This window comes from Anomaloglossus baeobatrachus, chromosome 6 (genome assembly GCF_048569485.1).
Source record: "Anomaloglossus baeobatrachus isolate aAnoBae1 chromosome 6, aAnoBae1.hap1, whole genome shotgun sequence".
NCBI lineage: Eukaryota > Metazoa > Chordata > Amphibia > Anura > Aromobatidae > Anomaloglossus > Anomaloglossus baeobatrachus.
The window spans coordinates 567,472,001-567,487,606 of NC_134358.1; the positions used below are offsets into that span (position 1 = coordinate 567,472,001).

The 15,606-nt window shown below is 50.5% G+C and overlaps 2 protein-coding genes across 2 annotated transcripts in view; one reads left to right on the top strand and one right to left on the bottom strand.

Annotated features, from left to right (window-relative positions):
- LOC142243676 (uncharacterized) overlaps positions 1-1,378 on the bottom strand; it is a 128,384-nt gene extending 127,006 nt beyond the window's left edge. The window contains exon 1 of the mRNA XM_075315821.1: positions 1,320-1,378. The gene's annotated coding sequence lies outside the window, so the exon portion shown is untranslated. The remainder of the gene's footprint in view (positions 1-1,319) is intronic.
- The window catches only part of LOC142243675 (uncharacterized), a 52,481-nt gene that overhangs the window by 28,373 nt on the left and 8,502 nt on the right, over positions 1-15,606 (top strand). The window contains exons 5-8 of the mRNA XM_075315816.1: positions 1,399-1,487; positions 4,450-4,533; positions 5,566-5,712; positions 6,489-6,617. Of these exons, the coding sequence (XP_075171931.1) occupies positions 1,399-1,487; positions 4,450-4,533; positions 5,566-5,712; positions 6,489-6,617 (449 nt within the window). The remainder of the gene's footprint in view (positions 1-1,398; positions 1,488-4,449; positions 4,534-5,565; positions 5,713-6,488; positions 6,618-15,606) is intronic.

Consider the following 15,606-nt stretch of genomic DNA (forward strand, 5'->3'; position numbering starts at 1 on the left):
ATACAGGGAGCTCCCCCTAGTGGTGGCTGCAGACATGATCTTATCATGTATCTCTGTATACAGGGAGCTCCCCCTAGTGGTGGCTGCAGACAGGATCTTATTATGTATCTCTGTATACAGGGAGCTCCCCCTAGTGGTGGCTGCAGACAGAGTCTTATCATGTATCTCTGTATACAGGGAGCTCCCCCTAGTAGTGACTGCAGACAGGATCTTATCATGTATCTCTGTATACAGGGAGCTCCCCCTAGTGGTGGCTGCAGACAGGATCTTATCATGTATCTCTGTATACAGGGCGCTCCCCCTAGTGGTGGCTGCAGACAGAGTCTTATCATGTATCTCTGTATACAGGGAGCTCCCCCTAGTGGTGACTGCAGACAGGATATTATCATGTATCTCTGTATACAGGGAGCTCCTCCTAGTGGTGGCTGCAGACAGAATCTTATCATGTATCTCTGTATACAGGGAGCTCCCCCTAGTGGTGGCTGCAGACAGAGTCTTATCATGTATCTCTGTATACAGGGAGCTCCCCCTAGTGGTGGCTGCAGACAGGATCTTATCATGTATCTCTGTATACAGGGAGCTCCCCCTAGTGGTGGCTGCAGACAGAATCTTATCATGTATCTCTGTATACAGGGAGCTCCCCCTAGTGGTGGCTGCAGACAGGATCTTATCATGTATCTCTGTATACAGGGAGCTCCCCCTAGTGGTGACTGCAGACAGGGTCTTATCATGTATCTCTGTATACAGGGAGCTCCCCCTAGTGGGGACTGCAGACAGAATCTTATCATGTATCTCTGTATACAGGGAGCTCCCCCTAGTGGTGGCTGCAGACAGGATCTTATCATGTATCTCTGTATACAGGGAGCTCCCCCTAGTGGTGGCTGCAGACAGGATCTTCTCATGTATCTCTGTATACAGGGAGCTCCCCCTAGTGGTGGCTGCAGACAGGATCTTATCATGTATCTCTGTATACAGGGAGCTCCCCCTAGTGGTGGCTGCAGACAGGATCTTATCATGTATCTCTGTATACAGGGAGCTCCCCCTAGTGGTGGCTGCAGACAGGATCTTCTCATGTATCTCTGTATACAGGGAGCTCCCCCTAGTGGTGACTGCAGACAGGATCTTATCATGTATCTCTGTATACAGGGAGCTCCCCCTAGTGGTGGCTGTAGACAGAATCATATTATTTACTTTCATGCAGGGGGTTTGGAGCTAAGAAAGAAGCATGTCAATTGCAATTATTTTCTATACAGGCAAATTGTTTTGTATATATTAATTGATCCTAGTCATTATTTGATTGCACATCCCTCCTCTCTCACCTCGGCATCCCTCAGTTTTATCAGCTGGATCTTATCGTATATCTGCAGCTTTTCATTCTGAATATTTCTCTTCATCCAGGTTCCTGTAATGACACAGAAAGTAATGATGAATCGCTCCCAGAACTGGAAGAAGCGGATCTGACGGAGCCGCGGACATCGTCCAGCCAGGTACAGCCCCGCTCCTCCTGTGTAACGTGTGATTTTCCAGAATTACAGCTTATAGCGTGTCCTGACAGATGCATGCTGGGAGTTGTACTCTGATGACAGTCCAGGTACATTATTCATCCTGATTTACATTGAGTCTAATACCCCCCGTTCTGCTGGGTCTTGTAGTCCTCGGTGCTTATTCACAAGCAGCATTTTACAGTAACAGCAAAATTAATTTCTTAGCTCTCTTATAATTATATACAGGAGATGCCCAGGTTATACCAGCTGTACATATATAATTATATACAGGAGATGCCCAGGTTATACCGGCTGTACATATATAATTATATACAGGAGATGCCCAGGTTATACCAGTTGTACATATATAATTATATACAGGAGATGCCCAGGTTATACCAGCTGTACATATATAATTATATACAGGAGATGCCCAGGTTATACCGGCTATACATATATAATTATATACAGGAGATGCCCAGGTTATACCAGCTGTACATATATAATTATATACAGGAGATGCCCGGGTTATACCGGCTGTACATATATAATTATATACAGGAGATGCCCAGGTTATACCAGCTGTACATATATAATTATATACAGGAGATGCCCAGGTTATACCGGCTATACATATATAATTATATACAGGAGATGCCCGGGTTATACCGGCTGTACATATATAATTATATACAGGAGATGCCCGGGTTATACCAGCTGTACATATATAATTATATACAGGAGATGCCCAGGTTATACCAGCTGTACATATATAATTATATACAGGAGATGCCCAGGTTATACCGGCTGTACATATATAATTATATACAAGAGATGCCCAGGTTATATCAGCTGTACATATATAATTATATACAGGAGATGCCCAGGTTATACCGGCTGTACATATATAATTATATACAGGAGATGCCCAGGTTATATCAGCTGTACATATATAATTATATACAGGAGATGCCCAGGTTATACCGGCTGTACATATATAATTATATACAGGAGATGCCCGGGTTATACCGGCTGTACATATATAATTATATACAGGAGATGCCCAGGTTATAGCGGCTGTACATATATAATTATATACAGGAGATGCCCGGGTTATACCAGCTGTACATATATAATTATATACAGGAGATTCCCAGGTTATACCAGCTGTACATATATAATTATATACAGGAGATACCCAGGTTATACATCTATAATTATATACAGGAGATGCCCAGGTTATACCAGCTATACATATATAATTATATACAGGAGATGCCCAGGTTATAGCGGCTGTACATATATAATTATATACAGGAAATGCCCAGGTTATACCAGCTGTACATATATAATTATATACAGGAGATGCCCAGGTTATACCAGCTGTACATATATATAAATATACAGGAGATGCCCAGGTTATACCAGCTGTACATATATAATTATATACAGGAGATGCCCAGGTTATACCAGCTGTACATATATAATTATATACAGGAGATGCCCAGGTTATACCGACTGTACATATATAATTATATACAGGAGATGCCCAGGTTATACCAGCTGTACATATATAATTATATACAGGAGATGCCCAGGTTATACCAGCTGTACATATATAATTATATACAGGAGATGCCCAGGTTATACCAGCTGTACATATATAATTATATACAGGAGATGCCCGGGTTATACCGGCTGTACATATATAATTATATACAGGAGATGCCCAGGTTATACCGGCTGTACATATATAATTATACACAGGAGATGTCCATGTTATACCGGCTGTACATATATAATTATATACAGGAGATGCCCAGGTTATATCGGCTGTACATATATAATTATGTACAGGAGATGCCCAGGTTATACCGGCTGTACATATATAATTATATACTGGAGATGCCCGGGTTACACCAGCTGTACATATATAATTATATACAGGAGATGCCCAGGTTATATCGGCTGTACATATATAATTATATACTGGAGATGCCCAGGTTATATCAGCTGTACATATATAATTATATACAGGAGATGCTCAGGTTATACCAGCTGTACATATATAATTATATACAGGAGATGCCCAGGTTATACCGGCTGTACATATATAATTATACACAGGAGATGCCCAGGTTATACCAGCTGTACATATATAATTATATACAGGAGATGCCCAGGTTATACTGGCTGTACATATATAATTATATACAGGAGATGCCCAGGTTATACCAGCTGTACATATATAATTATATACAGGAGATGCCCGGGTTATACCGGCTGCACATATATAATTATATACAGGAGATGCCCAGGTTATACCAGCTGTACATATATAATTATATACAGGAGATGCCCAGGTTATATCGGCTGTACATATATAATTATATACAGGAGATGCCCAGGTTATACCGGCTGTACATATATAATTATATACAGGAGATGCCCAGGTTATACCGGCTGTACATATATAATTATATACAGGAGATGCCCAGGTTATACCGGCTGTACATATATAATTATATACAGGAGATGCCCAGGTTATACCGGCTGTACATATATAATTATATACAGGAGATGCCCAGGTTATACCGGCTGTACATATATAATTATATACAGGAGATGCCCAGGTTATACCAGCTGTACATATATAATTATATACAGGCGATGCCCAGGTTATACCAGCTGTACATATATAATTATATACAGGAGATGCCCAGGTTATACCGGCTGTACATATATAATTATATACAGGAGATGCCCAGGTTATACCGGCTGTACATATATAATTATATACAGGAGATGCCCAGGTTATACCGGCTGGAGATGAGCGGATGTCGGAGATGCGGTAGTACGGTATTAGCTGATCAGTGCTTCTCGCCTGGCGCTGTGTCCGGGGAGATCAGCGGGTAAACTGCTCTGATTGCCTCTCCTCTCCTCTCCTCCATTTGTCTTCCCGCAGAATCAGCTGGCGCATTGTGTGGGCTCCGGAGAGGAAACTATCAGCAAAGCCAAGCAGAGCCGCAGTGAGAAGAAGGCCAGGAAGGTGAATAATTCATGAGGCGATCGATGTAAATGGCTGCACAGGATGCAGGGAGGGTCTTAGATACCTCGGGCAGTGGTGAAACTATGGGGGGGAGAGGCGACTGAGCGAGGTCACCCCAGACCCCGCGACAGCAGACTGCCTCAACGTGGACTTCCTGTCATGTGACCGCCTTTCAAGAAGTGGAGGTCACATGACAGGAAGTGCATACCGTTAGACTGTTAATGCTACCATGGCAACCCCTGAGGACTCTCTTTATGGGGAAACCGGAGCAGAGAACAGGAGTGAAAAATAAAAAATGGCGCTTATTATTTCTTGTACATGAGTGTTTATCCAGCTTTTAATAAAGAACGTAGGCAAAGTGTATTATATGGCCATAGATGAGGCTGCCGTCACCTCAGTCACAAGCGGTGACCCAGCTTTCCAAATAATGGCCACCATGTTACAGGATACTAGGAAAGCCGGGAGACACCCCCATCCCCTCACTGGCGGCCATATTGGTCATCAGATATTGCCCAGAAATGGCTGAATGTAGTATTCACCAGGACCAGTCACTCAATGTCGCCGTCCTGAGTCCGGACGTGTTTTTCTTTGTTCCTGAACCTTTTCGGCTCCAATATTTGTCCCTTTTTTTCCTGTATATAAACCTAGTGTTGTTACCAAGTGGGCGTGGTTCTCGAATCTGCTCGGTGAGCGCTTCTAGAAGAACACACCCACTTGGCCAAAAAGATTAGGTTTATACACAGGGGCGAGGGCGCCATATGTCAGGAACGGAGAGGAGCAGGAACAAAAGGAAGACAATGCCGGACTCAGGAGAACAGCGCCATTTACACCAGGGAATAGAATGACATCAATAAATGAGCGCTCATCTTTAGGAAGTTTCTTCTAGAAGGAAGCCCCTGAGTGGAGGTGAACTGCAAATACCAGACACATCTGAGGGAAGGGAATGACGCTGGCAGCGGCCATTTTAGCTTTATCTTATGTATTCCCTTTAAGGGGGCGTGGGCAAATCACTGAATTGTCACTTCCCTCCAGGCAATGTCCAAGCTCGGCCTGCGGCAGATACACGGCGTCACCAGGATCACCATCCGCAAATCCAAGAACATCCTATTTGTCATCACCAAACCGGACGTGTTCAAGAGTCCGGCGTCCGACATCTACATCGTGTTTGGGGAAGCCAAGGTGACAGATGCGGAGCCGAGGGGGCGAGATGGAGGACTATTCTGTAGGGGGGATGTGAGGGGGGGATGTGAGGGGGGGATGTGAGGGGGGGATGTGAGGGGGGATGTGAGGAGGGGATGTGAGGGGGGGATGTGAGGGGGGGATGTGAGGGAGGGATGGGAGGGGGCGAGATGGAGGACTATTCTGTAGGGGGGATGTGAGGGGGGGATGTGAGGGGGGCGAGATGGAGGACTATTCTGTAGGGGGGATGTGAGGGGGGGATGTGAGGGGGCGAGATGGAGGACTATTCTGTAGGGGGGATGTGAGGGGGGGGATGTGAGGGAGGGATGGGAGGGGGCGAGATGGAGGACTATTCTGTAGGGGGGATGTGAGGGGGGGATGTGAGGGAGGGATGGGAGGGGGCGAGATGGAGGACTATTCTGTAGGGGGGATGTGAGGGGGGATGTGAGGGAGGGATGGGAGGGGGCGAGATGGAGGACTATTCTGTAGGGGGGATGTGAGGGGGGGATGTGAGGGAGGGATGGGAGGGGGCGAGATGGAGGACTATTCTGTAGGGGGGATGTGAGGGGGGGATGTGAGGGAGGGATGGGAGGGGGCGAGATGGAGGACTATTCTGTAGGGGGGATGTGAGGGGGGGATGGGAGGACTTTCCAGGCTCCGGGCCCTATAGCGCCGTGGATGCTACACTCATTACACGCACCATATGGCCGTCCCCGGGGGAGAAATTGGAGGCGTCCATCTTCATCTTTAAGTCTACACTTTCTTTTCTTTGACAGATTGAAGATCTCTCCCAGCAAGTGCACAAAGCGGCCGCCGAGAAGTTCAAAGTCCCAATGGAGCACTCACCGCTCATCACAGAGGCTGCGCCCACCCTGACCATCAAAGAGGAGAGCGAGGAGGAGGAGGTGAGGGGCCGCAGAGATCTGCCCAGCATCTAGCTTAAAGGGGGTGTCCAGGGCTAGAAAAACATGGCTGCTTTCTGCCAAGAAAGAGCACCACACTGCTGCTCAGCTTGTGTATGGCACCACATGCTGCTCAATGAAGCTGAGTGAATACAACCCAGCCTGCAGAGCATTGGGGTACGGGTCTTGGAAGAAAGCAATGTCTTTGTAATCCTGGACAACCATCTCAAGTCTTCTCTAGTTCTCGGTGAGTGCTTCCTCCATGTGGAGCTGCAGGTTTAGAGCTTGTGGGTGTTTCCTGTGTGGTGCTGCAAGTTCACCGCTTGTGGAGGTGCAGGTTCAGAGCTCAGTGGGGGGTGTTCCAGAGGTGTGGGGTGCAGGTTTAGAGCTTGTGGGTGTTTCCTGTGTGGTGCTGCAAGTTCACCGCTTGTGGAGGTGCAGGTTCAGAGCTCAGTGGGGGGTGTTCCAGAGGTGTGGAGCTTCAGCTTTAGAGCTTGTGGGTGTTTCCTGTGTGGTGCTGCAAGTTCACCGCTCAGTATGTACGGCTAGTTTCACGCATTTCGCCACATTGCCGGATCCGGCACACTCTAGTACAGTGTTAAAGGGCACCAGTCATCAGAAATTTTGCACTAAACCTAAAAGATTCCCCCTCTGCAGCTCCTGGGCTGCATTCTGGCAATGTTCCTGTTTATTTTGGTCAGAAAGGGGGCACATAAAGACTTTGTAAAGTGGTACCTTTTTGTATTCAGATCTTGATAATGGTACACGGGGGCGGGCTCTCTGGTGTCCATTAGTCTGCCTCCCTATCGCTTTAGGCCGTCCCCCATCGCGCAATTTCAAAGAGGTGACGTGAGGTAAGCTGGCCAGCGCTTGCGCAGAACGGTGGAGGCGGCGGTGAAAGCGCATGCACGAGATTATGGGCGGGTACTTGCTGATGAAAGTCACAGCGCCGCCCATAATCTCGCGCATGCGCAACACGTCACCAGCGGTCACACTGCACATTGCAGTCCCGCGAGAGTGGCACGGCGCATGCGCGAGATTATGGGCGGCATTGTGACATTCATCAGCAAGTACCCGCCCATAACTCGTGGTCGCGCTTTCACCGCCTCCTCCACCATTCCTGCGCAAGCGCTGGCCAGCTTACTTCACATCACCTCTTTGAAATTTCGCGATGGGGGACGGCCTAAAGCGACAGGGAGGCCGACTAACGGACACCAGAGAGCCCGCCCCCGTGTACCATTATCAAGATCTGAATACAAAAAGGTACCACTTTACAAAGTCTTTATTTTGGTCAGAAAGGGGACACAAGAACAACAGGAACCTCTCCAGAACGCAGCCCAGGAGCTGCAGAGGGGGAAGCTTTTAGGTTTAGTGCAAAATTTCTGATGACAGGTTCCCTTTAATACTGTACAATGGCATCGCGGCAAGCTCCGGTCACATGACAGCATGTGACCAGAGGTTGCTGCAATGCCATTGTACTGTATTACACTGTACTGGAGTGTGCTGGATCCGGCAATCTGGCAAAATGCCTGATGTGTGACACTAGCCTACTCTCTGCTTGTGGAGGTGCAGGTTCTGGGATCAGTGGGGGGTGTTCCACAGGTGTGGGGTGCAGGTTTAGAGCAGATAAATGTTCCCTGCGTGTGGAGTTGCAGATTCAGAGTTCAGTAGGTGTACCGTGCCTCTGGAGGTGCAGAACTCAGTGCGTGTTCCCTGTGTGTGGTGCTGCAAGTACACAGTTCAGAAGGTGTACCATGCCTGTAGAGTTGCAGGTTCAGAGCTCACTGGGTGTTGCTTTTGTGTAGTGCTGCAGCTACATAGACCAGTGGTTGTTCCATGCCTAGAGTTGCAGATTTAGAGCTAAATGTATTTTCCCTGAAATGCTGCAGATTCAGAGCTAAGTGGTTGTTCCCTTCGTGTGATGCTGCAGGTTTAGATCTCAGCTAGTGATCGCGGTGTGTGGTGCTGCAGTTTAGCTCTCAGTGCGTTTTCCCTGTGTGGTGCTGCAGATCCCTTTGTGTGATGCTGCAGGTTTAGATCTCAGTTAGTGATCCCTGTGTGTGGTGCTGCAGGTTCAGAGTTCAGTGGTTGTTCCCTTCGTGTGATGCTACAGGTTTAGATCTCAGTGGGTTTTCCCTGTGTGGTTCTGCAAGTTCAGAGCTCAGTGGTTGTTACCGTCGTGTGATACTGTAGGTTTAAATTTCAGTAGGTTGACTGTGTGTGTGTGTGTGTGTGTGTGTGTGTGTGTATGGTCTGCAGTTTCAGAACTCAGTGGTTGTTTCCTTCATATAATGCTGCAGGTTTAGATCTCAGCGAGTGTTCCCCGTGTGTGGTGCAGCAGGTTTAGATCTCAGCGAGTGTTCCCCGTGTGTGGTGCTGCAGGTTTAGATCTCAGCGAGTGTTCCCCGTGTGTGGTGCAGCAGGTTTAGATCTCAGCGAGTGTTCCCCGTGTGTGGTGCTGCAGGTTTAGATCTCAGCGAGTGTTCCCCGTGTGTGGTGCAGCAGGTTTAGATCTCAGGGAGTGTTCCCCGTGTGTGGTGCTGCAGGTTTAGATCTCAGCGAGTGTTCCCGTGTGTGGTGCAGCAGGTTTAGATCTCAGCGAGTGTTCCCCGTGGGTGGTGCTGCAGGTTTAGATCTCAGCGAGTGTTCCCGTGTGTGGTGCAGCAGGTTTAGATCTCAGCGAGTGTTCCCCGTGTGTGGTGCAGCAGGTTTAGATCTCAGCGAGTGTTCCCCATGTGTGGTGCAGCAGGTTTAGATCTCAGCGAGTGTTCCCCGTGTGTGGTGCAGCAGGTTTAGATCTCAGCGAGTGTTCCCCGTGTGTGGTGCTGCAGGTTTAGATCTCAGCGAGTGTTCCCCGTGTGTGGTGCTGCAGGTTTAGATCTCAGCGAGTGTTCCCCGTGTGTGGTGCTGCAGGTTTAGATCTCAGCGAGTGTTCCCCGTGTGTGGTGCTGCAGGTTTAGATCTCAGTGAGTGTTCCCCGTGTGTGGTGCTGCAGGTTTAGATCTCAGCGAGTGTTCCCCGTGTGTGGTGCTGCAGGTTTAGATCTCAGCGAGTGTTCCCCGTGTGTGGTGCAGCAGGTTTAGATCTCAGCGAGTGTTCCCCGTGTGTGGTGCAGCAGGTTTAGATCTCAGCGAGTGTTCCCCGTGTGTGGTTGCAGCAGGTTTAGATCTCAGCGAGTGTTCCCGTGTGTGGTGCAGCAGGTTTAGATCTCAGTGAGTGTTCCCCGTGTGTGGTGCTGCAGGTTTAGATCTCAGCGAGTGTTCCCCGTGTGTGGTGCTGCAGGTTTAGATCTCAGCGAGTGTTCCCGTGTGTGGTGCTGCAGGTTTAGATCTCAGCGAGTGTTCCCCGTGTGTGGTGCAGCAGGTTTAGATCTCAGCGAGTGTTCCCCGTGTGTGGTGCTGCAGGTTTAGATCTCAGCGAGTGTTCCCCGTGTGTGGTGCTGCAGGTTTAGATCTCAGCGAGTGTTCCCGTGTGTGGTGCTGCAGGTTTAGATCTCAGCGAGTGTTCCCCGTGTGTGGTGCTGCAGGTTTAGATCTCAGCGAGTGTTCCCCGTGTGTGGTGCTGCAGGTTTAGATCTCAGCGAGTGTTCCCCGTGTGTGGTGCTGCAGGTTTAGATCTCAGCGAGTGTTCCCCGTGTGTGGTGCAGCAGGTTTAGATCTCAGCGAGTGTTCCCCGTGTGTGGTGCTGCAGGTTTAGATCTCAGCGAGTGTTCCCCGTGTGTGGTGCTGCAGGTTTAGATCTCAGCGAGTGTTCCCCGTGTGTGGTGCTGCAGGTTTAGATCTCAGCGAGTGTTCCCCGTGTGTGGTGCTGCAGGTTTAGATCTCAGCGAGTGTTCCCCGTGTGTGGTGCTGCAGGTTTAGATCTCAGCGAGTGTTCCCCGTGTGTGGTGCTGCAGGTTTAGATCTCAGCGAGTGTTCCCGTGTGTGGTGCTGCAGGTTTAGATCTCAGTGAGTGTTCCCCGTGTGTGGTGCTGCAGGTTTAGATCTCAGCGAGTGTTCCCGTGTGTGGTGCAGCAGGTTTAGATCTCAGTGAGTGTTCCCCGTGTGTGGTGCTGCAGGTTTAGATCTCAGCGAGTGTTCCCCGTGTGTGGTGCTGCAGGTTTAGATCTCAGCGAGTGTTCCCGTGTGTGGTGCTGCAGGTTTAGATCTCAGCGAGTGTTCCTCGTGTGTGGTGCTGCAGGTTTAGATCTCAGCGAGTGTTCCCGTGGGTGGTTCTACAGTTTAGATCTCAGTGAGTGTTCCTCGTGTGTGGTGCTGCAGGTTTAGATCTCAGCGAGTGTTCCCCGTGTGTGGTGCTGCAGGTTTAGATCTCAGCGAGTGTTCCCGTGTGTGGTGCTGCAGGTTTAGATCTCAGCGAGTGTTCCCCGTGTGTGGTGCTGCAGGTTTAGATCTCAGCGAGTGTTCCCGTGTGTGGTGCTGCAGGTTTAGATCTCAGCGAGTGTTCCCCGTCGGGTGGTTCTACAGTTTAGATCTCAGCGAGTGTTCCTCGTGTGTGGTGCTGCAGGTTTAGATCTCAGCGAGTGTTCCCCGTGTGTGGTGCTGCAGGTTTAGATCTCAGCGAGTGTTCCCCGTGGGTGGTTCTACAGTTTAGATCTCAGTGAGTGTTCCCCGTGGGTGGTTCTACAGTTTAGATCTCAGCGAGTGTTCCCCGTGTGTGGTGCTGCAGGTTTAGATCTCAGCGAGTGTTCCCCGTGTGTGGTGCTGCAGGTTTAGATCTCAGTGAGTGTTCCCCGTGGGTGGTGCTGCAGGTTTAGATCTCAGCGAGTGTTCCCCGTGTGTGGTGCTGCAGGTTTAGATCTCAGTGAGTGTTCCCCGTGGGTGGTGCTGCAGGTTTAGATCTCAGCGAGTGTTCCCCGTGTGTGGTGCTGCAGGTTTAGATCTCAGCGAGTGTTCCCCGTGTGTGGTTCTACAGTTTAGATCTCAGCGAGTGTTCCCCGTGTGTGGTTCTACAGTTTAGATCTCAGCGAGTGTTCCCCGTGTGTGGTGCTGCAGGTTTAGATCTCAGCGAGTGTTCCCCGTGTGTGGTGCTGCAGGTTTAGATCTCAGCGAGTGTTCCCCGTGTGTGGTTCTACAGTTTAGATCTCAGCGAGTGTTCCCCGTGTGTGGTGCAGCAGGTTTAGATCTCAGCGAGTGTTTCCCGTGTGTGGTGCTGCAGGTTTAGATCTCAGTGAGTGTTCCCGTGTGTGGTGCAGCAGGTTTAGATCTCAGCGAGTGTTTCCCGTGTGTGGTGCTGCAGGTTTAGATCTCAGTGAGTGTTCCCCGTGGGTGGTGCTGCAGGTTTAGATCTCAGCGAGTGTTCCCCGTGTGTGGTGCTGCAGGTTTAGATCTCAGTGAGTGTTCCCCGTGGGTGGTGCTGCAGGTTTAGATCTCAGCGAGTGTTCCCCGTGTGTGGTGCTGCAGGTTTAGATCTCAGCGAGTGTTCCCCGTGTGTGGTTCTACAGTTTAGATCTCAGCGAGTGTTCCCCGTGTGTGGTTCTACAGTTTAGATCTCAGCGAGTGTTCCCCGTGTGTGGTGCTGTAGGTTTAGATCTCAGCGAGTGTTCCCCGTGTGTGGTGCTGCAGGTTTAGATCTCAGCGAGTGTTCCCCGTGTGTGGTTCTACAGTTTAGATCTCAGCGAGTGTTCCCCGTGTGTGGTGCAGCAGGTTTAGATCTCAGCGAGTGTTTCCCGTGTGTGGTGCTGCAGGTTTAGATCTCAGCGAGTGTTCCCCGTGTGTGGTGCTGCAGGTTTAGATCTCAGCGAGTGTTCCCCGTGGGTGGTTCTACAGTTTAGATCTCAGTGAGTGTTCCTCGTGTGTGGTGCTGCAGGTTTAGATCTCAGCGAGTGTTCCCCGTGTGTGGTGCTGCAGGTTTAGATCTCAGCGAGTGTTCCTCGTGTGTGGTGCTGCATGTTTAGATCTCAGCGAGTGTTCCCCGTGGGTGGTGCTGCAGGTTTAGATCTCAGCGAGTGTTCCCCGTGTGTGGTGCTGCAGGTTTAGATCTCAGCGAGTGTTCCCCGTGGGTGGTTCTACAGTTTAGATCTCAGCGAGTGTTCCTCGTGTGTGGTGCTGCAGGTTTAGATCTCAGCGAGTGTTCCCCGTGTGTGGTGCTGCAGGTTTAGATCTCAGCGAGTGTTCCCCGTGGGTGGTTCTACAGTTTAGATCTCAGTGAGTGTTCCCCGTGGGTGGTGCTGCAGGTTTAGATCTCAGCGAGTGTTCCCCGTGGGTGGTTCTACAGTTTAGATCTCAGCGAGTGTTCCCCGTGTGTGGTGCTGCAGGTTTAGATCTCAGCGAGTGTTCCCCGTGTGTGGTGCTGCAGGTTTAGATCTCAGTGAGTGTTCCCCGTGGGTGGTGCTGCAGGTTTAGATCTCAGCGAGTGTTCCCCGTGTGTGGTGCTGCAGGTTTAGATCTCAGCGAGTGTTCCCCGTGTGTGGTTCTACAGTTTAGATCTCAGCGAGTGTTCCCCGTGTGTGGTTCTACAGTTTAGATCTCAGCGAGTGTTCCCCGTGTGTGGTGCTGCAGGTTTAGATCTCAGCGAGTGTTCCCCGTGTGTGGTGCTGCAGGTTTAGATCTCAGCGAGTGTTCCCCGTGTGTGGTTCTACAGTTTAGATCTCAGCGAGTGTTCCCCGTGTGTGGTGCTGCAGGTTTAGATCTCAGCGAGTGTTTCCCGTGTGTGGTGCTGCAGGTTTAGATCTCAGCGAGTGTTCCCCGTGTGTGGTGCTGCAGGTTTAGATCTCAGCGAGTGTTCCCCGTGTGTGGTGCAGCAGGTTTAGATCTCAGCGAGTGTTCCCCGTGTGTGGTTCTACAGTTTAGATCTCAGCGAGTGTTCCCCGTGTGTGGTGCTGCAGGTTTAGATCTCAGCGAGTGTTTCCCGTGTGTGGTGCTGCAGGTTTAGATCTCAGCGAGTGTTCCCCGTGTGTGGTGCTGCAGGTTTAGATCTCAGCGAGTGTTCCCCGTGTGTGGTGCAGCAGGTTTAGATCTCAGCGAGTGTTCCCCGTGTGTGGTTCTACAGTTTAGATCTCAGCGAGTGTTCCCCGTGTGTGGTTCTACAGTTTAGATCTCAGCGAGTGTTCCCCGTGTGTGGTGCTGCAGGTTTAGATCTCAGTGAGTGTTCCCCGTGGGTGGTGCTGCAGGTTTAGATCTCAGCGAGTGTTCCCGTGTGTGGTGCTGCAGGTTTAGATCTCAGCGAGTGTTCCCGTGTGTGGTTCTACAGTTTAGATCTCAGCGAGTGTTCCCCGTGTGTGGTGCTGCAGGTTTAGATCTCAGCGAGTGTTCCCCGTGGGTGGTTCTACAGTTTAGATCTCAGCGAGTGTTCCCCGTGTGTGGTGCTGCAGGTTTAGATCTCAGCGAGTGTTCCCCGTGTGTGGTGCTGCAGGTTTAGATCTCAGCGAGTGTTCCCCGTGTGTGGTTCTACAGTTTAGATCTCAGCGAGTGTTCCCCGTGTGTGGTGCAGCAGGTTTAGATCTCAGCGAGTGTTTCCCGTGTGTGGTGCTGCAGGTTTAGATCTCAGTGAGTGTTCCCGTGTGTGGTGCAGCAGGTTTAGATCTCAGCGAGTGTTCCCCGTGTGTGGTGCTGCAGGTTTAGATCTCAGCGAGTGTTCCCCGTGTGTGGTGCAGCAGGTTTAGATCTCAGCGAGTGTTCCCCGTGGGTGGTGCTGCAGGTTTAGATCTCAGCGAGTGTTCCCCGTGTGTGGTGCAGCAGGTTTAGATCTCAGCGAGTGTTCCCCGTGTGTGGTGCAGCAGGTTTAGATCTCAGCGAGTGTTCCCCATGTGTGGTGCAGCAGGTTTAGATCTCAGCGAGTGTTCCCCGTGTGTGGTGCAGCAGGTTTAGATCTCAGCGAGTGTTCCCTGTGTGTGGTGCTGCAGGTTTAGATCTCAGCGAGTGTTCCCCGTGTGTGGTGCTGCAGGTTTAGATCTCAGCGAGTGTTCCCCGTGTGTGGTGCTGCAGGTTTAGATCTCAGCGAGTGTTCCCGTGTGTGGTGCTGCAGGTTTAGATCTCAGCGAGTGTTCCCGTGTGTGGTGCTGCAGGTTTAGATCTCAGTGAGTGTTCCCCGTGTGTGGTGCTGCAGGTTTAGATCTCAGCGAGTGTTCCCGTGTGTGGTGCAGCAGGTTTAGATCTCAGTGAGTGTTCCCCGTGTGTGGTGCTGCAGGTTTAGATCTCAGCGAGTGTTCCCCGTGTGTGGTGCTGCAGGTTTAGATCTCAGCGAGTGTTCCCGTGTGTGGTGCTGCAGGTTTAGATCTCAGCGAGTGTTCCCCGTGTGTGGTGCTGCAGGTTTAGATCTCAGCGAGTGTTCCCCGTGTGTGGTGCTGCAGGTTTAGATCTCAGCGAGTGTTCCCCGTGTGTGGTGCTGCAGGTTTAGATCTCAGCGAGTGTTCCCCGTGTGTGGTGCAGCAGGTTTAGATCTCAGCGAGTGTTCCCCGTGTGTGGTGCTGCAGGTTTAGATCTCAGCGAGTGTTCCCCGTGTGTGGTGCTGCAGGTTTAGATCTCAGCGAGTGTTCCCCGTGTGTGGTGCTGCAGGTTTAGATCTCAGCGAGTGTTCCCCGTGTGTGGTGCTGCAGCTTTAGATCTCAGCGAGTGTTCCCCGTGTGTGGTGCTGCAGGTTTAGATCTCAGCGAGTGTTCCCCGTGTGTGGTGCTGCAGGTTTAGATCTCAGCGAGTGTTCCCGTGTGTGGTGCTGCAGGTTTAGATCTCAGTGAGTGTTCCCCGTGTGTGGTGCTGCAGGTTTAGATCTCAGCGAGTGTTCCCCGTGTGTGGTGCTGCAGGTTTAGATCTCAGCGAGTGTTCCCGTGTGTGGTGCTGCAGGTTTAGATCTCAGCGAGTGTTCCCCGTGTGTGGTGCTGCAGGTTTAGATCTCAGCGAGTGTTCCCCGTGGGTGGTTCTACAGTTTAGATCTCAGCGAGTGTTCCTCGTGTGTGGTGCTGCAGGTTTAGATCTCAGCGAGTGTTCCCCGTGTGTGGTGCTGCAGGTTTAGATCTCAGCGAGTGTTCCCCGTGGGTGGTTCTACAGTTTAGATCTCA